Source organism: Syngnathus floridae, chromosome 14 (genome assembly GCF_059516105.1).
Source record: "Syngnathus floridae isolate MCC-2025c chromosome 14, RoL_Sflo_1.0, whole genome shotgun sequence".
NCBI lineage: Eukaryota > Metazoa > Chordata > Actinopteri > Syngnathiformes > Syngnathidae > Syngnathus > Syngnathus floridae.
Genome location: NC_142426.1, coordinates 13984996 through 14004783, shown reverse-complemented (window position 1 = coordinate 14004783; position 19788 = coordinate 13984996). Strand labels below are relative to the sequence as shown.

The following is a 19788-nucleotide window of genomic DNA, read 5'->3' as shown; positions in this document are numbered from 1 at the left end:
TCCGCACAAGTCTGGACTTGACTGAACTCCCCCCCCCATCACCCGTTACGGTTGCTAAGTGACAAGAGATGTTATTCCCAGTAGCTAGGAGCATCGCCAGACCATGTCATAAAGCTCCCCCCGATTGTTGTCTTTCAAACGATGCATCCCCTGTGGTGACATCATCAGAGTGGCTACGACACCAACTCACGATGTCGTATACTCGATCGCTCCGGGGAGATGAGGAAAATACTTTACGGTTTTGATGTGATGAGTCAATTGTATCCGCTTGCTCTTTTAACTTCACACTGCACTCCCATCAACCAGCGAAAGAAATCCCTATCAAGATAGAAGGGTAACTGCAATATGGCGGCATTTGCAGCGAGAGTTTTATCAGAGATGGGCTGGGAGCAGCACTATGCCCTCCCGGTACTCAACACTGAAAACAAGGGTTTAATAGACAAGGTGAGTATCGTGCTGATTTATTCTCACTACTGCCGGTAAATTCAATATACTTACTTACTTTTTTTTAATGAGGAATTTTTGAAGAACTTTCCCGTGACCCTTAAGAGAATAAGCTGTTTGGGGAACTATTGAATGAATTCTGAACAGCAATCAAAAATGCAAAGCATTGGGAATCTCATAACGCAGTCTTTGTTGTCTGATTTTTACAGATATGCGAGATCAAAAGGACGCTGTTGAAACTGAGAAACAAACGTGAGCAGAATCAAGAAAAAAAGCAATTAGGAAACGACTGCTTGAAAAATGTTCGAAAGGAGCTGGAAATCACAGAGGTAGGTTGAATTGATTTGAGTCTGGAAAAAATGTCCGTCTTTAGGGAAGCGGCGCAACAATAACGTGATACCATGTTTGCGCAAAGGCTTTGTGCAAGGCCAAAGAACGAGAGATTGATTTGGAGATCAACCTCGCCGCCGTTGCTGAGAGAGAAAACGGCCGTCTGGTGCAAGAAAATGCAAAGATGGACAATGAAATTCAGCATTGGGCTGAAAAGGCCAAATATTTTAAGGTGAATCTCAGCCATCATTTATTGGATTTGAAATACGGACCCAAAATGCTCTGACGATACCTTTTGGCCATTTTCGCAGAACAACATCACGAAGGCTAAACAGAAGCTGGAGCAGTTTCGGGAGAAAATGAATTGGGACCAGCAAGCCCTGAATTCTTTTTTGGAGGAGTCAACAATAAAAGATGACGATATGATGGCCATCATGAAGTATTCACATCAGGATGAGCAGAGGATCAAGGCTAGCATGGCATATTTTTTCCCCCCCCATCACTGAATCATTCTCAACTAAAACGGTCTTGTCCGTCCCGCAGTCACTTTCTTTGGCCATCGAGAGGACGACATTGGACGGCAGTAAAAAGCGCAAAGGGCTCGACAAAGAAATGACAGAGACTTTATCTGCGCAGGTGCTGAACCCTTCAAAAATGTGTACAGAAATGGAAAGGAAGGATACAATTGCGGTCGGTATGTCTCGTCTTGTTTTTTCCTTTCAGATTGCTTTGGACAAGACGATGGCGAATTTGCAGCAGGCTCATGTGGAAACTGAGCAGATCATCTACCAGTGGGAAAACACCATCCAACAAATGAAGCAAAGAGATGCTGAGATGCATCAGTCTGCTCTGGTAATGATGCACAAGGATTCATTGCATTGCAATGTTCACTGCAAGATGAAAAATGATTAAAAATAAAAATAAGGGAGTTGAAACCTTAAATCTGTTCATTTTCCATGCAGACAAAATATGTTCTGAGTTGGGAAAATAATATCCTCATCGTATTTGTCTGTATCAAATTAAGGACTACAGATCTTTTTATAGCCTCTTGAACAAGGAAAAGTGCATTCCAATAATAATAAATTTGTGGCATTCAGCATATGTTTATTACTGTCAAATTTGATCTGAACATATTAAAACATGTTAAACTATATATATTAAAGCACACTGAATGAATATAGAAAAAAATGAGAGGGTAAAATGTAAATAATTTGTTTTATCACCGATGACTTCAAATACTCCTCCCACATACTGTAATTAACGGAGATAAACTGAAATAGCAAATGGTCACTGTATTGAAGCGAGACCATTTTGAACACACACCAACATGCCATATCCTTTCATCGAGCTAGAAACTGGCTGAAACCCACCAGATCATCAGAGAAAGGAACGACTCTTTGACGGAACTGAGTCACTTGCAGGACTCGCAGGTGATCGACAACAAAGTCAAAGAGAAGAAATTAACCGCGACCAATCGACAAACTGCGAAACTGCGACTTGATTACAAGCAGCGAGAGAGCCATTATGTTGAGATGCAGGATGAGGTAATCACAACATGTATGAACTATAAACGATGCAACGGCGCAGAAGCGCTTTTGGTTTGTTTTTAAATCTCTCTTTTGTTCCTCATGCATCTGCAGCTGAAAAGTTGCAAAGCCTTATTGGATAGAACAACCTCCAATGTGCACTCAATGAGGTCCCACATACGCAGGATGGAAGAAACCATCCAGAACAATAACGAAAAGTCAGTCCAGCTCAACAGCAACAGTGTTGTGCCGGAACCAACTCTGGTGCTTCACTAAATCATGATCCCGTATTTTGTCGATTGCAGACTGAAACAAGCGCAGGCCCACAATGCTGCCCTGGAGGCAAAGCTGAAATCTGTGATACAAAACGCCCTGAGTGAGAAAGAAAGAGCTGCCCAAATGGAACATTTCCTCAAGGAAGAGCAGCAAGTTATCAAGGTGGGACGTTGTACACTGTATAAGGTTCAAAAAAGCTTTAGGGTAAAACATCTACCGTCATTTCCGGACTCTTAGCCGCACCTGATTAGAAGCTGCACCGGCGGAAAATGGCGGATTTTTTTTCCCTCTCGTACGGAAGCCGCACCGTACTATAAGCCGCGTGTGCACGCGAGTCTTTCACAAAGAAAGACGGTACGCGGAAAGTCACACGAGTCATGAAGTTGCGTTAATGTTTGAGTCGTTATCTGTTAAACGGAAGTTAACGTCACCCCCTGTCTTTCCGTCACGGTTGGTTTTACATCATCATCCTTTGAGTGCGGCTCTGGAACCGATGACTGGCACGACCGTTCATTTGAACGGGGAAAGACAATTTGAGTTACGAGACCGTTGCGTTTACCAGGAGCTGGACGTCCAGCTGCGTGCCCGCGGCAAGGAGCTTGTCCGCTGCAAACAGAACGGAGAGGACGCCAAGGCAAAGGAAAAGAATTACGTGGCGCATTTACTCCGGAGCAAATGCATCATCAACACATTAGAATGTCAGCTCAAGAAGCAGGAGGAGTACTTACTCAAACAGATGATGATCATGAACGAAAAGGTAAGCAAGCGTATGTACAAACGACAACACGGTCTGACTGACTGCTTGCTTTCACTCGCATGCCATTCATTATAATGCCACTTTTCTACATTAGGATTCCCAGTTGATCATTTTAGATAAAAAACTATCACGATTGCAAGGTGTTGTTGGTGATTCAGATGAAAAGCTGGGGATGGAAGTCAAGATCACAGAGCTGCTGAATGCCCTCGAGGAGAAGAAGAAGACCTCCAGTAAGATCGTCATCAAAATCAAAGAGTCTGAGGTTAGACAGTGCGCATCAGCACGGGACCAGCCCCATGATGACATTTTACCCGATACTCTTTTGTGTATGGCAGGAGGACATTCGCTTTTTGCTGAAAGAGCGGGAGGATTCCGCAGCTCAGAAGAAAGAGCTGCACAACAAAGTAGCCGAACTGAAGCTGATCAATAATAATATTGAGAAGGAGCTGAAGAGACTTGGGCAAAAGAAACAGGTAGCCACAATCAACTTCCACTGAGCAATATGAATTTAGACCGTTGACAACTATCAGCTTTACATTATGGCAAAAAGTCATTTTGCTATTCACTTTTGTCAGAGACTATGTAAAAACCAACGGGGTCACTTAAATTGCCCTTGTTTTTATTTTTAAAAAAACCTTTACATATATTGAGTAGAGTTCTTTCGACAGAACCAAGCTAAGGCTTGCCGTCACCATGACGATCACTTTTTTATTGTATGGCTCTCATCAACTGCGTCCGTGGCCCTTTATCAGGAACATATCGTGGAGCAGAACATCTCCAAGCTGGAGGTGAGGCGTAAGAGGGATCTGCTCTTCAGCAAAGCCAACAGTGTGCTGTCCTTGGAGAAAAGACAGTTGAATGTGAAGAAAGCAATCCATGAGCGGCAAGAGGAAATCCGAGTCTACAGTCAAATGCTCACTCAGCAGCTGAAGACCACAGAGCAGGAGAGACAGAAAATCAAGTAAAAACATGACTCAATGTTGAAACTGAATGTTACTTTCTCTTACATCAAGGGTCAAAAAAACTTACAACTGTGAAAGCCAGGTAGGGTTTACACAACTTGGCCAAACAAGGAAAACCTGTCCTTGTGCCGCCAAGCATATTTCAGGAGGGGGGGAGGCAGTGCCTCTGCTGCCCTCCCTCCCTCCCTCCCTCCCTCCCTCCCTCCCTCCCTCCCTCCCTCCCTCCCTCCCTCCCTCCCGCTCCACCGGTGGGCTGTCATTGTGAACTGCTCATGTGTCGACATGGAGCCTGTTGCAAAAGGACTCTGGAAAACCCTTGACTTTATTGTCAACACTGATTTGCATTTGCAATTGAATTGCAATTTCTTTTCTTGCTATCTATCCTCCCTAGCATTGAACTGAATATAAAGCTGTCCAAGGTTGAAGCCTCCAAGAAGCATTACGAGGTTGTGACCTTTGCCATGGCAGTCCAAGAGGATGACGAGAATGCGGTCAAGTCTCAAGCTCACTACATCGCCCAGGTAACCACACTCAGGAATGTATTTTGTCAGGCATCGTCATTAAAAGGGGACTCCCTTCCACTAGGCCGCGCTAGAGAAAGCGGAACTCAAGCAGCGGGGAGAGTGTCTAAATAGCAAAATCCGCAAGGCCGAGCAGGAAAATAAAGCTCTGGAAAACACAACTCTGCTATTCCGCATAAATAATACTGGATTTCATACAACCGTCATCAAAGCTAAAGAAGCCAGTGAGTAAATCTGATTTACACTATTATCCGTTGCAATACCATTGGGCAATCCACACATCTATATATGGGTGTGATTGTTTACAAATGATTGACAAATCTTAAAGTCAAAAATGGCTCGCTCTCTTTGATACCGCAATATTAGTGGCTGAACCAACATGCTGCTTTTTGGGATCTCCTGAAAAGTGAAACCAACTATAGATTTGTATTTCCATGTCAGCTCCGGATTATCAGGAAAAGTTCAAGCTTGAAGAGCAGCTTCAGGTAGCCAAGGCGACGCTAGTGTCCAAAAAGCAACTAGCTCAAAAGCTTCGTGAGGATCTACAGGTACTATGAGCCGCGCTGGTTATTATGAGATTGCTCATGTGAGACGAAACGTTTTTAAAATGGGTTGGTGTCTTCTGTAAAAATCGAATCACAAATCGAAAGAAAAAGCACCCTCTCCTTTCACTAGGAAAAAAAAAAAAGTTTGTTTAGCTTTTTCCCATTCTTTTGCAATCAGCATTCACGTAGGTTGGTTTCATCGCATACATTGGTTTCTGACCAAAAAGTGGAGGAGAAAGAAAAAAACCCAGCTTTTTTTTTGGTGTGAAATGAAATGCATCAAGCAAAACAGTAACCTTGACACTGTCATTTTTGTTTGTTTGTTTGTGCCTAACTTTCATGACCCTTTTTCTCCTGAGGCAATTAACAATGCCTTGAAGACTCAACTACACGACAAACAGGCTTTGGAAAAAGAAGTCATGCAACTTATGGATTTTAATGATTCTGTCAGTGAGATGATCCTTACCGCCACCAAGTTCAAACCTCAACTCAAATCGGCACTGCAGCAGCAGTTTCAGCAGGTTGGGCTCTTAATGGCATTTTGCGGGTTTGTTATCACCGAAGTCATCGGGAGCTAACATTTCAAGAGATAAATTCATGTAGATCGAACCACCTAATTGGCCTGAAAACAATTATCTATTGACTACAAATAAAGTTTCCATGTTCATCCACGTAGCATATGCCAGCGATGTACAGTTGGAACATTTCACACTAGTTAGTTGAGAAAATTGAGATGAGATTATCATTGTTTTGATGGTTATGAATATATATATTTTGTTTTGTTTTGTTGTGTGTCATGAGATTTTTCAAATATATAACTCATATGTGTCAATCATGCTGACGCGCGTGCTTTTTTCAGGCCAATCTGTCTTTTCCATCTTCTGCTACCTCTGGCACAAGTCGAAGGTCCAACCTTGTCAGCAGCTCGCTCTCTGTCAGGTCAAATCCATGTTTATTTAAAAAAAACAACAACAACAACTTTAATGCATGTTTTGGATGAAACATTAATATCTTATTTTTAGAGTACAGTCATACTTTGACTTATGAGTCATCCCTTTCTCTATAAACTATTTGTGTGTGTGTGTGTTTTTTTTAAATATTGTCAAAACTGTTTGTGCATATGTTGATCTATTTCTCCCTTGACATAATAGGTGTGGTGCCTTTTCAGCCAGTAGCCACAAGCCTTCTGATGAGCCGGACCCCACTGTGAAGACCGTGATCCTGGGCCAGGATCTTCCATAACGCTTTTGCCCTCGTGACATTTGGTTGCTCAGGAACTTCCCTCCTTGTGAGATGACATTGGATGATCGCTTGCATATGTGACTGAAAAATAGACTATTAGGGAAAAAATTCGACATCGTACCTTTTAAAAAGGACAATCGTTCAATTATTTTCTCAAGTGGTCGAGAATTGTGGTGGACTAGCCGGGACATTTTGTTTTTATGCTTATTCATGCCATTCACTAAAGCCTGATATAATACTGTACGATTCTGATGGTTTTCAATGTTTAGAACGAAATGACAGGGCATAGACCCTATGCTCTGTCATTTAGCCAACAGATTATTCCTGTTCAGAGAACAGCAATAATTTAGAAAAATTAAGAATGATAGCTTTGACCTTTTTCTGTCCCTCATTTATTCGGCACGTTCCACGTTGGTGAAGAGGCCCCGCCGGGTGAGTCGGCTACTCTTTTCTTGATAAGTGCAGAGGCGATTACAAAAAATGGACAAACGCGTGAGTGATTTATGTAAACGCACACAAATACACGCACGCACGCACGCACACATGCTCATTTGTCAAACGTCTGACATTGCCAATTTCCATCGCCTGGCTCCATCCATCCTTCCACTTCTCCCAGGAGACCTGGGAAAGCCAGCAAAGAAAGACAGGCGAAATGTTGCATCCTAGAACTATAATAGAAGAGGTTGACTTTCTTTTTGGATCGATTTATTCATTTTTGTTTGACAGGGACAGTGCAAGGTATGTGAAGCGTCTCGCCCAAGGACATAACGACAGCAGGCTTTGCGAGTGTGAGGCTAAACAAAACATTCCAAGTCATTCAATGTTACCCGATGAGTCAATCGAGAACAATTTCTCATTTACAATGACGAGCCACAGAGACGACAAGACGTGACTCGGACAGAGCTGGGTTTGAATCGAACCGGACGTCTGCCGTCCCAAACTGCTGCCTGTCATTCGTTTCCTTTCCGATGGCACCGCTTGTGCATTTCTATGTAAATGTTCTGCTCTGAGCCGCCGAGGATGCTTTCATCCTGCTGAATCAAATCAGGACTTGGCAGAGAAAAGTGGAAATTCAAATGATTACACACATAGCAAAAATAAATCTGTCGTCAACAGCGTTTTGGGGATTGTTTTGTTCGCTCGAAACAAAAAATACCCACTGGAGAGTCATTCATTCAAGTGTATTTCATGTGACTGACTAAATGGTTAAAAAGAGAGAAGCAGATTATCATAATCCTCAACAATGTAGAAAGTGTTGAAACACACTCGGCCCATGTGTGTATGTGCATGCAGTATCTTGAGTCCATTAGTAAAATTGAGATGCACTCATCAAGTCCTACATAGCTGAGTGCTAAATATCACTGATGGAACAATTCAATGTCCACAGTTCAGGGTGATAACAGTTTTTTTTTTTTCTTTTTTTGCTGGCATCGTGCTGGAAGGGTCTTAAAACTATCAGATGTAATGGTAAGGAACAGCGACGTTATATTTGCCAACATACAATGAACAAGCAATTTAAATGTTTTTTTTTAAAAATATTGTAAAGAAAATGCATAGACATGACAATAACGAAGGCAGCCTCGAAACCTGGGCGAAATGATCATCTGTTCGAGGCCGTACTGTATTTGTGGCGTAACTAATGTCATTTGAAAAATGTTGTGCATTTAAGCTTGACCGATGGTGGTCACTCGGGAGAGCTAATCAGCCTGAGAGAACGACCAGTCCCATGTTTTTTTTAGAATCATTTTTGATTTTAGTATTGTCAATAAGAGGCTTTACAAGTTTCATTAGAAATGCATGCAAAGATAATAGGAGTAGCTGGCATGATCAGTGACTCAATCGCTTTTAGTTTATTGAGTAAAACACAACATTGAACTCCTAAATGTTTCATTGGGGCGTTAACATGCTCAAGCAAAGAAAGATTTACACAAACGCACACGATCCAAACTAATTAGCAACATAAGGTATAATGTTGCTTAAAACTGACAGTTAATATTAAGAACAAAATAAACATTTGATTGCTGCGAGACATGATGGATTCACTAGAACTACTCTGCGGGAGTTATTCTTTCAGCCACCGCACGTCACTCGTTCCCTTTTTGTTTCGCTATTTTTGTACTGTGCAACAAGACGGAGGACTCGCAGGCAGAGAACATCCTACCACGAGTGAGGATGGAAAGTGAATGGCAGGCTCATTCGAAATGAAAGAAAAGAGATGTTGACCCCAGAGACGCGAAAGACAGCACGGTGGACCTGTTAGGTTATGTTTTTGTGTTTTAGCCTGGTGTTAGGTTATGTTTTTGTGTTTTAGCCTGGCATCATACAGCTGCAGAGCTGGTACCTGCCTGCCCAGTCCCTTTGGCGAGCCTTTCCTGAGTGGCGGCCTTGGCAGGGGAGGGGCTTGAGTGTCGTTGTCGCCTCATGAAGGGGAACACGCTGACAAAGTGGAGAATGGAAGTGAAGGTCAGAGGACAAAGGCATGAAGGGAATCACTGCAGCTCTACAGATACATGTGAGTTTTCACCTTTTCTTTGTCTCTTGTGGAATAATAGCCCTGGCCAGCATGTTCTTGTAAAGGTCAGATTTAAGATATCTGGGATAGGAGTCCTACGCGCACATATACACACAACAAGGAAAGTTTTTCCATTCCATTTTTTAGAATGAACAGACTTCAAAGTAGACATTATTTTAGATTCAGTGGTGTCCCTCAGGTTTCAATTCTGGGACACCGCTACTTAGTTATGTTGCATATAAGATAATAGGATTAAAAGATGCTCAAATAAACCAATTCGAATGTCGAATATCACGCAGCCCAGACCTTCTTCATGAGGAAGTAGATGTGCAATTGCGCGTCATCCATGACAAAGCGATGCGGGCGTTGGATGCCCTCTAACGTCGTCGTCATGGTTTTACTGTCAATGTTCACCCAGCGTGCAGCTCCGGGTGCCAAGAAGTTTCTGTTTTACATTCAGGAGAGTCATCAAAGTGCCTTTTTGTGTGTCGGTGTGTGGTTCTTACTTGTATATTTCTTCCACCTTCTCCACGATCTTGGAACTTTCTCCATGTCTTATGTCTTCACAGGCCTCCCAGAAACACAAATTCTCCGCTGATGAGAGTTTGAAAACAAATGTTGGGCGTGTATGGAGGCAACGAGCAATTAGAAAGTGGATGCAGTGAGAGTTTGAATACAAGTTGCACACAATGGAGCCTTATTCTCTCACCACTAAATTCTTTCTCCAGGTAAGTCATGAATTCCCGTCTCCCCATGGTGTCAAGAAGAAGTGCCATGAAGCTGAAGCTCCAACGTTCCACTCGGAGGCGGGTGGGGACGGACACTCTAGAACATGAATTCATATTGGAATGTACTCTGACTGATGGGCAACTCTGGTGACTATGATGTATTTCATTTCAATTATTTTGTATCGCTTAATCATGCTATGAGATAAATAGTGATTGTGAACTGCACCGGATAATATGTTGTAAGAATAATATTCTCTCACATATCTGAATTCATGGTCCAAAGTGCGATGTCATCAGAGATCCAGGGATTGCTGGGAAGACAACCCTGCATAATGGGATCGTGGTTCTGGTACTGCTCGCTGAATTTCAAAAAACTGCTCATACACAAAGACAGGGACACACTCAGAGTGTATTATTGTATTAGTGTTTCGGATCATAGCAGTTAATGGGCTTTAATTCCAACTTGCCTCAGGAAGCATCCATTAGTGAGAGCACTAAGCCTTCTTTATGTGGCTGTGTAGTTGTGGATGTGTGATGGAGCAAATTTTGCATCCATTTGACAATGTGTTTACTTGAACACGTGCATTAGTGCGCTACAAACCTTTCCAGGCAAATGGATGACTTGACACGGTTTCTTCCCAGAGCCCTTTTACAAGTTGCAATCTGTAAAAGCAACGTGCAAAAATAATCCTTATTTCATATGCTTAATCAAGGCTTAAAATGGTGGATCTTTACCTCTCTTTTGTAGAAATCACTATTCTATATCTGTTCAAGAAGAAAAATAATGAATGTTTTGTATTGTTTTGAATTACGATTGGAAATCATTTGACACTTACTTTGAAACGACACCAGCAGCAAAGAAAGCGGGAAAAACAAAACAGCATTGATAAAGATTGGCATGAACAAATATCAAACCGTAAGTGGGATAATGTTTCGTGATGCCTTCACTGACCAGTACGACTCGTAAATTGGAGTTACTTGGCCTTTCCAGACCCATGTCGAGCACATTATGCACCCTGGGCTGACAGGAGAAAACAACAAGCATCAGCGCATTAATGGTGTGTGCGTGCGTGTGCATGTGTGTGCGTGCGCGTGTGTGTGCCTGCGTGCGTGTGTGTGAATGTGTGTGTGTGTTCTTGTCTTTGAGCATGTGTGCGAGTGTGAGTTTGGACCAAATGCATGTGAGTGAGCACTTAACCCGCTCAGGGATTTCCATGCCGCTGGCTCAGACTTTTTATTCCTAAGTTCCCTTTTCATTTTGCCCGTGCCCTCGTTGGTAATTTATAAAGGCGAGGCAAGATGGAGTCCAAAGATTTGTCCTCAGCTTCCCCTCGCAGGAACCCTTTCCCCTCCCAAGCCTCTCCCAAGGCTGCCTGACACCATTTTTTTTCTCTCCTTTCAATGATCATATAAGGAGCAGAATATGAGTGACATCTGAAGAGTATTGATGATGTATTGGATAGCATCATACACCGCCCGCCCGCCCGCCCGCCCCCCGCTCCCACTTTGATTTTCCTCTGTGTTTCTCCACAGCTGTCAGCTGAGGCTTTTACTAGGCCAGTTGAATATTTCATGCAGGAGGCTGAATGCATGGAAGTTGAATTTGGCTTTAGAGATTTTACCCCAATGCGTTTGGCTTTTTCCATTTGACTGTTTGTGAAGGCAAACAAGAAAGGCCAGACGTATTTCTTCCACCTTCTCTAGCCTGTATTTAGGCTAGGCTTGGATACGATTCATTGACACGGAGAGTGAACCTACCGGTGGTCTGTTAATGAGCCAGTAAGCCTGCTCCTGACACGCCAGAACAATACGGTCAGCCTTCCGCCTTTGTTTGGAAGCTCTGCACAACAAACACAATATGAGATTTTGGTGTTTGCAACACAATGCGCTGTATGATCCCAACACAATGTTAGTCATGTGCGTGTACCTGAGTTGCTCTCTGGCTTGCATGACCACAAAGTCCCAGGTGTGGTTAATCCTCTTGTGCAACAGACTGTAGCGCTCCTAGGCAGGGGGAAATGCTAAATGTCTGACTTGCATCATAAATGCTGATCTTTTCAACATGAATATAACCCTGCAAACAAAGTTGTACGTCTTACCTTTTCGTATTCCATCAACTCTCCTTGTTTTCTTATGTTCTTTTTAGCCAAGTAGATTGCTGATGGGATAAACCGGATAATAATAATTTGTTCTTTGTTACATCATCACTAGAATAGTGTCCCATTTTTGAGTCATGAAAGATGTCAATTTGATAGTTGAGAAACAAATGTGGCTGAAATGTCATCAAAAACGTTTTGGAGACGTCAACGCACTCATTCCTTTTTCATGTTTGTTTTTTTTGTTTGTTTGTTTGTTTTTTTATGAAAAACTTACGATACCCATCGGACCGAGAATTGTTGACCTACTCAGTTTAATATGATCAATATTGAAATGAATGTTACCGCTGAATTATCCATTAGCTTGTGACTAGCATGAAAATGACCAGAAACGGCCTTTTTTGAACTATTTTGAATTTCAGTCTTCACTTACCGTAGTCCAGCTCAGTGGCAGGCCATCGAGTACTGGTCCAGAAATAAGGAGTCTAAAAAAAGTGAACTTTTGCAAGTCAGTCCGAACCGACTCTTCCAAATGAATCAATATCGATGGAGGCCAAGTGAGGTGAAAAATAAAACGTACCTGGAAGCGGTACGGTGATTCATCGGGACGCAGCACGAGAGATCGGGGATCCTTGAGAGGGTAAATATAGCCGAACCTCACGAGCATGCCTCCAAGGTGCAAAGCCTCTGGAAGGGTCATAAACCACCTGTCACTTTGTGCCAAAATCCCGTGTGTGATTTTTGACACTAACCCCTTCATTTGTGAAAGTAAACTTAAGAGTAAATTTAATGTACCGTATTGGCCCGAATATAAGACGACCCTGATTATAAGACGACCCACTCTTTTTCAAGACTCAAGTTTGAAAAAAGCCTTTGTCTAGACCCTGAATGTAAGACGACCCCCCCACCCCCTCCCCCCCTTTTCAGTTTTGTTTAAAGGAAAAAAAAAACTCATCTTATATTCGGGCCAATACGGCATTTCTTTTTATCACGACTTTCTCTATTTTACAGTATAACCTGACCGTGTCCGTTTTTATATAACACGTTGTGGTACGGTACAGACTAAATCGTGGTAACAGGTGTGCCTCTGTGGCGGCCATGTTTGTAGAGGCGGAACAAGGCAAGCAAAGGACAGCAAGGCCATTAGCTTAGCATCACTGCACAAAAGAGCGAATGCACCACTTTTTGTAGAAGCCTCTAATTGAGTTGATCTACCATAAAGTCTCCCAGGGGTGCACATTTCCCTATAGGATCTTAATTAAGTTAGGTCGCCAGGTGAGTTAATCAAACTTGTATCCTCTGGAGTATCTATTCCTGCTTTCTGGAAACAGCAACCCCTTGACACACAATTGTGACTTCGCCAACTCACCTGGAGAGTATGAGCACCATATCTAGGCAACACATACACAATACAATAGAGTGAACCTCCGCTTTTTGTAGGGGATAGTGACCGAGCCCTGCTTGTCCAACCACTGGCGGAGGTAGAGGGGTGCCGTGGGGCACTGGCCTCCCTAACAGTGAACATGTAGACAATCTGATGGATGGATGGATGGATGGATGGATGGATGGATGGATGGATGGATGGATGGATGGATGGATGGATGGATGGATGGATGGATGGATGGATGGATGCTCCTCACCTTCCTCACATATGTTGTAGTTGTGGATGAGCCACTCGATGATGTCATGGCCTGCAAAGTCACGAGACAGAGGGAGTAAGAGGACAAACTTGCTCACTTGCTTTTTGCAAAGCGCACTATTTTCCAAAATTCATGGCTGCATTATGCATGAGCACTGGGACAAACATGCTGCAGCGGGCCTTTCTAAGCACACACGCACACCTGTCATGGCGTGTGGGATGACTGTTATAAGGAGCCTCTGGTTTCTCATCTTCACGCCCATGTCCGGGTCCTGCATGGCCACAATCACTTTCTCCATCTGGAAGTGAAGGTGCATACACCATCCAGAATACATGTCGAGAGAGATACGTGTCGTTTGTCTTTATTATGCAGCTTGACAGGGTTCCGATGACCATGTTAGAAATAAAATATAAAGTAAAGATGCACGACTTTCCGTCTACCGCTATCAATCACGGTTGACGTCTGCGGCAAAATTACCGGCAGGACACATCGCTGTAGGTTAGGGTCTCCGCAACAAACTAAAAAGGGGAATTCGTTCTGTCCGTCGAGTGATTCCCATCCATTAAGCATGACTTTATGCCATCTGGTGACCTCCTCAGACCTCATTGGGCTTAAATCATCGGATTCAAATCTGAGCAGAAGCTCAGTTTGTACCTTCTGCTTGTACCAACTTTCTCATGTGAAGAACTATTTATATTTGAATGATTGATTTCACTCTATAGTTTGGTGGTATTGGAGTGTAAACACCATGTGCTTTATATGTGCTAATATTTCACATTTATTTCATGTTTTTGCTGCAAAACCCAATGGCTATCATTATCGATCAATATACTAAATGATAACCCCCGAGTGAATTGGCTTTTTTTCTTGTTGGTTTTACGTGATGTAGGAATCTGATTTTATTGTACGGTTTTATATTAACCCATTCAATTCTGAAAATGTACATATATGTACTTTTCGAATAAAATAAAACTTTTTAATCATTCTATAGTATGTAAAATCTAAAGATTAAAATCACCATACCGTATCGCTTTAGAGTTCATTAAACTTATTTCCATATATCAGTAGGTAGCTTCAATTTAAATTCAACGTTAAAAGTCACGTGAATTCCCAATTCTAACTAACCATTGAACTGATTTCACTCTTCTCCTCCTTTTTGTGATTCTGCGTATTCTTTTAGTGCAATTTCTTGTCATCCATCTGGATCACTGATTTTGCTGATGACAAACGTTTAACCTCACGCGAAGGTCAGAGAACTCTTCCAGCAAACGCTGAATAGATCATACATGAAAAGAAAAGATCATTCGTACCTTTCGAAAACATGCCATTTGTTCCCGGTGCCAGCCTTCTCTAGCCAAGGTGTTGATTGTCATCTTGTGTGCTGCTCGGGATAGCGCTCCACACAGTTGATGGGACGGCTTGAAGTGCTCGAGAGAGTGAAGCGGTGGCGGCGGAAACGCGCATTACAACGTGCACGGTTTCTATCACGCGCATCTCGTCGCGATAAGAGCGGATTAGAAAAGTGATTCGGATGGTAAAATGTTCGGATCATCAGAAGAAAAGCAATACTATGTGTTTTGGTACAATATGTACAATGTTTTGATCGGCAAAGTGATTTGTATGGATAAAATGTTCGAATCATCAGAAGAAAAGCAATGCCATGTGTTTTGATACAATATGTACAATGTTTTGATCGGCGAAGTGATTTGTATGGATAAAATGTTCGAATCATCAGAAGAAAAGCAATAGTATGTGTTTTGATACAATTTGTACAATGTTTTGATACTTAACAGTTGACACAATTCACAAAAACATTTTCAATTGCTATGGGCTAAATATCGTGTGAATAATAATAATAATAATAATAATAATAATAATGATAACAATGTCAAGGGAAACTGTTTTGTCCCACAAAGGCTTCCGTAGTACCCGGAAGTAAGTCCGGCGACATTGAGTTGCCATTCACTCGGTTCATCATCATTCTGTAATTTAACCAATTGAGGGAGTTTCACCCTAAGGTAAGATCGTATTTCAATTCGCTTAATACAGTGTTTGTTGCTAGGACGGTAATCAACGCACAAGCTGTTTTCGTTTAATAGAAAACGTTATCGCTAGCTTGACTCGGTAACATTAGCTGAAGCAGGACGAGCGACTGTCTCTGGGAATCTGAGTTGTTACTAAAGGAACATAGACCTACTTGAATGGTAACAACTTGACTTACTCGTTTGTCATATTTGGAAGAACACACCATCCACAGTTACATGATCCAAACACTCTTCAGACTTGATAACAATGCTTTGGCTCAGTTTCCAAGAAAAGACACCGATCTCATTTCAGTGTCTAAAGAAGTCCTATCGTTGGTTCATTTTACTAGCATGTGGAGTTCATGTTTGTAAATTTCAATTTGTGGCTCCATCACTTAGAGATGGGGGACATCCGTCAGTCCTTATTGCCTCGCGATGTGCTGAGTGCTGCCAAGGAGCTGCTCTACCACTTGGACATCTACATCAGTAACCTTGTGCAATCGGGTCGGCAGCCCCCCCAAGTCGACGCAAAGACCTTGGAGCTGGTTGAGGAATTCATTCTGCATGCACCGAAGGACAGAAGCGCCTTGACCAGGGTAAGGCAGAACACATCTGCAAGATACGCCATGTGAATTGCAGAACAGAGGGCTGATAAACGTATGATTTTTCTCAGAGAATGAGTGCACTTCAGGAGCTTCAGCTTCTGGAGATAATGTGCAGCTGTTTCCAGGAACAGAGCCGTGACACCGTTCGTCAGCTTATGTTCTCCGCCCTCTTCAGCCTCCAAGGAAACCAGGCAGACGACAGCCGCATGGGACTGCTAAGCAAGCTGGTTTCCATGGCGGTTGCTGTAGGCAGAGTTCCCATCTTAGAGTGTGCTGCCACTTGGCTGCAGGTGAGCATTTTCGATTTATTCACCCGTTGAAGAAGGTCAAATGCATTTTCAAAGACTGTGTGTCTGTCTGCCTGCCTGCCAGAGGACCCACCGTGTGTACTGCGTGCGCCTGGCACAGGTGCTGGTGGACGACTACTGCAGCATGATGCCAGGTTCAGTGCCCACCTTACAGAATATCCACAGTGCCAGTCCACGCTTCTGCTGCCAGTTCATCACTGCTGTTACCACCCTCTATGACTTCACTTCAGGTTCTGGGCGTCGGAACATGCTTGACATGATGTTGAATGGCAAAATATCATATTTGTTTACTGTCGTGCATGTGGGTAGGATATCAAATTTAAAAAAACATTATTTTTTGTTGTCCTCCAGAGGAACTAATCCCTCCTCTAGAGCTCCTCCAGATGATTGTGTCATGGATCCAAGATGACCCTCACCTGGTCCTGGTCACCTTCCTGAACACGCCTCTGTCTGGCAGCCAGCCACTCAGCTCACTTGATGTCACACCTCTGGGGGGCCTGGTGCGTTGGTGCGTCAAAGCCCCACTGAGTTACTGGAGGGACCGGAAGCAGGCCTCCGTACACAGCAGTTCTGAGAGTGAACAGGAGGTGACGGGGCTTTTCTCTGCCCTGCATTTGAGTGTCCTACAGGTCAGTCAATCTCTTCACGCACATGCAGTCATGCAAGGTCAAAGAAGCCAGCTCCAAGATGTAGTATGTCATCCAACATTCTTTTTCTTTAGGTCTTTGGGCTCCTGCCAAACATCCTCAACGAGAAAGGCATTTTTGGGCGTCTGGCCCTCCTTCAGATGGACTCCTTGGCCTCGCTGGTCTCCGACCTTTCTCGGCAATCGGACCAGGCTGACAAACGCACGCACACGCACGCGTCGGCCGCTGATATACATGCGTTAACGCAGCTGGCTCTGGACCGGCTGGCTCAGGCCCTGCAAGTTGCCATGGCCAACGGCGCCTTGCTCTGCTCGAGAGGTGCGTGTGTCCATCACGGGAAACACAGTGGCAAAAGAAAGACTTATTGATGTGCTGTAAAGATACCCGGATAAGGTTGGCTTTCCTGCTGAAATTGCCTCACTCGTTGTAGCTTTGTTGGTAGGAATCAAATGAACATTTACTTGGTCGCGTAAAGGTTTTGTCGCCCGCCACGTTCCTCACGTGCTGTCGTCTTCTTCTCGCAGAGGACCTGAGAGCCATCTGTTCACGCCTGCCACACAACAAGTAAGGAAGCGACGTTTGAACACGGTTCCTTTCTATTCGCTCCGATGAGTCTCGGTCTCAATGTTTTCCATTTTTGCTTTGTCAGTTTGCTCCAGCTGGTCTTGTCAGGCCCAGTGATGTACTACAACAACATCCACACACCTCCTCTGGCCTTCAGCCCCCACGCATCCCATTCTCCCATCGCCTCGCACCCCATCCACCCAGCACACGCCCCCCCGCACACGCCGCTGGCCACCCTTCCCTCGCCGCATCCCAACTCCCATCCTCAGTACCCAGCGCAGCCTTTCATGACCGCGATGTCGTTTCCCTTCCGACCGAGCCACTGAAGAAAACAAATCCTGTCGTCTTTTGTGAGTTAAACTCATTCATTCATGTTCGGATGTGTGAAACGCGTGAAATGTTTGTTTGTGTGCATGAGTGAGCGGCTGTACAACATCTAATGTATTATAATGTGAATAAGCACATTGACCTTTGAGCGTCTGTGTGGCTAACATCTTTCTCCAATAAATATTTTTCTACTTCTCCTTATACTCCATTTTAGCCGTTGTACTTTACTCCGGCCACTAGTGGTCACTATTATTTTGTGTTTTTAGCTGGAAAGATACAGCTTGTTCACCAGACATGGGGATGAGGTATGCATTATGATATCTAATTGAGGAATTCCAAACAAAGTTTTACATTCGCAATAATGTTCTCTTTTGAAAGGTATTCATTTTACAATATGCGGTACAGGGTACAATGAAATGTCCTAGCTTCAATACTATGTGCAAAAGAAAATAGAATCTCTTCAAAGTGAGCAGTATGAATTACTAGCCCTCTAACTCAAAAGAAAGATAATGGGAGCGTATGGATTTATTAATCAATTTATTTGGAGCATGGAAAGGGCTAAAGTCCTTAGGGCAGAACATTTGTAGTAGCAGACAGTTTCGCTCCTCCATCAATGGGAGTCATTACGTAACCAAAGATGTCACAAGTATCTTGGAGCTATATGCTTGGTCTCTGTTTTGCGACAGATAGCTAATCATTAGCCTTCAGCCCACCCCAAATAGACGACCAAGCCCCCTGGACCCCAACCCGCCTCACCCAGGAAGAGTTGCATCAGCCGCTGCAGTTCTTCCAAGGTGATAATGCCGTCAGCCACTGACTTATACACACATGACATGAGAAAAGGTCTCCAGATGAGTCTTAGAACTTATTTGCCCCTCGTTGGCAAGGCATTAAATAAACGCCAGCAACGATTCGTAGACATGCACTTGATGTAGACGTATGTAGCGGGCATTAAAATAGGAGGGATTTTTTGAAATCAACTCAACACAGTCAATTTCCAAGCTTCATTATTAAAAATACTTGAAGTTTCTTGAGATGGTGAATTTCTGGTTTCATTAGCTGTAAGCTGTCATCATCAAAAGCGTATACCATAAGTCAAAACATGTCAACCTGTGTCAAGTGAATTCATGTCATGAGTTTCACTTTTCCATGAGTAACTTCAAACCGTTACTTTTTGGATTTGGTCTCAACTGTCACCTTATGTACTTATTGTTCTTCCTCAAGGGTGGGGAATTGATAACAGGATGTTTTCTGGGGGAGGGGACCCAAAAAGATACCATTCAAATGAAAAAGGCGGGCTTGAAGAGTATGTGCTCCTTTTAGAAATGTGACAGTTAAGCTACCGTTCGGCCGTTTTCCCTGACAGAGATTTAGATGAGTCAAAAACGATCTTTTCTTTTTCTTGCAATCTGACATTTCCAAACATGATATCAGCACGCATTAAACCGCAACACATCTCTGTTGATCGATCTGTGCCGACCTACACATCAAGGCTAAAAGCAACCTTTTTCCTCTGTTTATTTTGGGTGAAATCTTGTTGTGGCTGATCCACTTCCTCCTTTGCAGGTGTGGGTGACAGTTGTGTGTGATGATCAGCAGCTCAAAATTAAGTCATTATAATTGGACTGGGGCAAAATGACGCATTTTGTATATTTTACGTTTGTGAACGTGAAGGCCTCCAACATTTCACCGAGTTAACGATTCAACTTCACAAGAGAAAATAAAAGTAGAAGC

General features: G+C 43.2%; 3 protein-coding genes across 7 annotated transcripts; 2 read left to right on the top strand and 1 right to left on the bottom strand.

Moving 5' to 3' along the window:
- The first annotated feature begins 197 nt into the window (after positions 1 to 197).
- Positions 198 to 7721, top strand: LOC148387947 (coiled-coil domain-containing protein 39-like). Of its 3 annotated transcripts, XM_088396935.1 has the most exons (19): positions 201 to 444; positions 654 to 773; positions 860 to 1006; positions 1086 to 1244; positions 1318 to 1410; positions 1498 to 1626; positions 2127 to 2318; positions 2415 to 2518; positions 2606 to 2738; positions 3139 to 3333; positions 3428 to 3595; positions 3669 to 3806; positions 4086 to 4294; positions 4687 to 4816; positions 4881 to 5040; positions 5258 to 5364; positions 5721 to 5882; positions 6221 to 6300; positions 6513 to 7721. In XM_088396935.1, the coding sequence occupies exons 1-19, from the start codon at positions 346 to 348 to the stop codon at positions 6601 to 6603; spliced, it is 2616 nt and encodes an 871-aa protein (XP_088253061.1). In that variant the 5' UTR covers positions 201 to 345; the 3' UTR covers positions 6604 to 7721. The 3 variants fall into 3 exon arrangements, with proteins under 3 accessions (XP_088253062.1, XP_088253063.1, XP_088253061.1); XM_088396936.1 differs by lacking the exons at positions 4881 to 5040; positions 5258 to 5364 and having other exon boundaries at positions 198 to 444; XM_088396937.1 differs by lacking the exons at positions 5258 to 5364; positions 6221 to 6300; positions 6513 to 7721 and having other exon boundaries at positions 198 to 444; positions 5721 to 5872.
- Positions 7279 to 16060, bottom strand: rgs11 (regulator of G protein signaling 11). 2 transcript variants are annotated; one of them, XM_088396939.1, is made up of 18 exons: positions 15801 to 16060; positions 14890 to 15006; positions 13781 to 13877; positions 13580 to 13630; positions 12520 to 12626; positions 12373 to 12424; positions 11943 to 12001; positions 11771 to 11847; positions 11602 to 11683; positions 10796 to 10864; positions 10579 to 10602; positions 10445 to 10506; positions 10104 to 10217; positions 9825 to 9940; positions 9622 to 9709; positions 9422 to 9560; positions 9128 to 9210; positions 7279 to 9039 (listed from the first exon to the last, which is right to left on the bottom strand). In XM_088396939.1, exons 1-18 carry the CDS (start codon positions 15828 to 15830, stop codon positions 8922 to 8924), a joined length of 1485 nt encoding a protein of 494 aa, XP_088253065.1. In that variant the 5' UTR covers positions 15831 to 16060; the 3' UTR covers positions 7279 to 8921. The 2 variants fall into 2 exon arrangements, with proteins under 2 accessions (XP_088253065.1, XP_088253066.1); XM_088396940.1 differs by lacking the exons at positions 10579 to 10602; positions 10796 to 10864.
- Positions 15461 to 18262, top strand: ints15 (integrator complex subunit 15). Of its 2 annotated transcripts, none has more exons than XM_088396941.1 (8): positions 15461 to 15597; positions 16003 to 16199; positions 16277 to 16498; positions 16581 to 16746; positions 16868 to 17145; positions 17238 to 17481; positions 17688 to 17727; positions 17813 to 18262. In XM_088396941.1, exons 2-8 carry the CDS (start codon positions 16005 to 16007, stop codon positions 18051 to 18053), a joined length of 1386 nt encoding a protein of 461 aa, XP_088253067.1. In that variant the 5' UTR covers positions 15461 to 15597; positions 16003 to 16004; the 3' UTR covers positions 18054 to 18262. The 2 variants fall into 2 exon arrangements, with proteins under 2 accessions (XP_088253067.1, XP_088253068.1); XM_088396942.1 differs by lacking the exon at positions 15461 to 15597 and adding an exon at positions 15623 to 15783.
- Positions 18263 to 19788: the final 1526 nt, after the last annotated feature.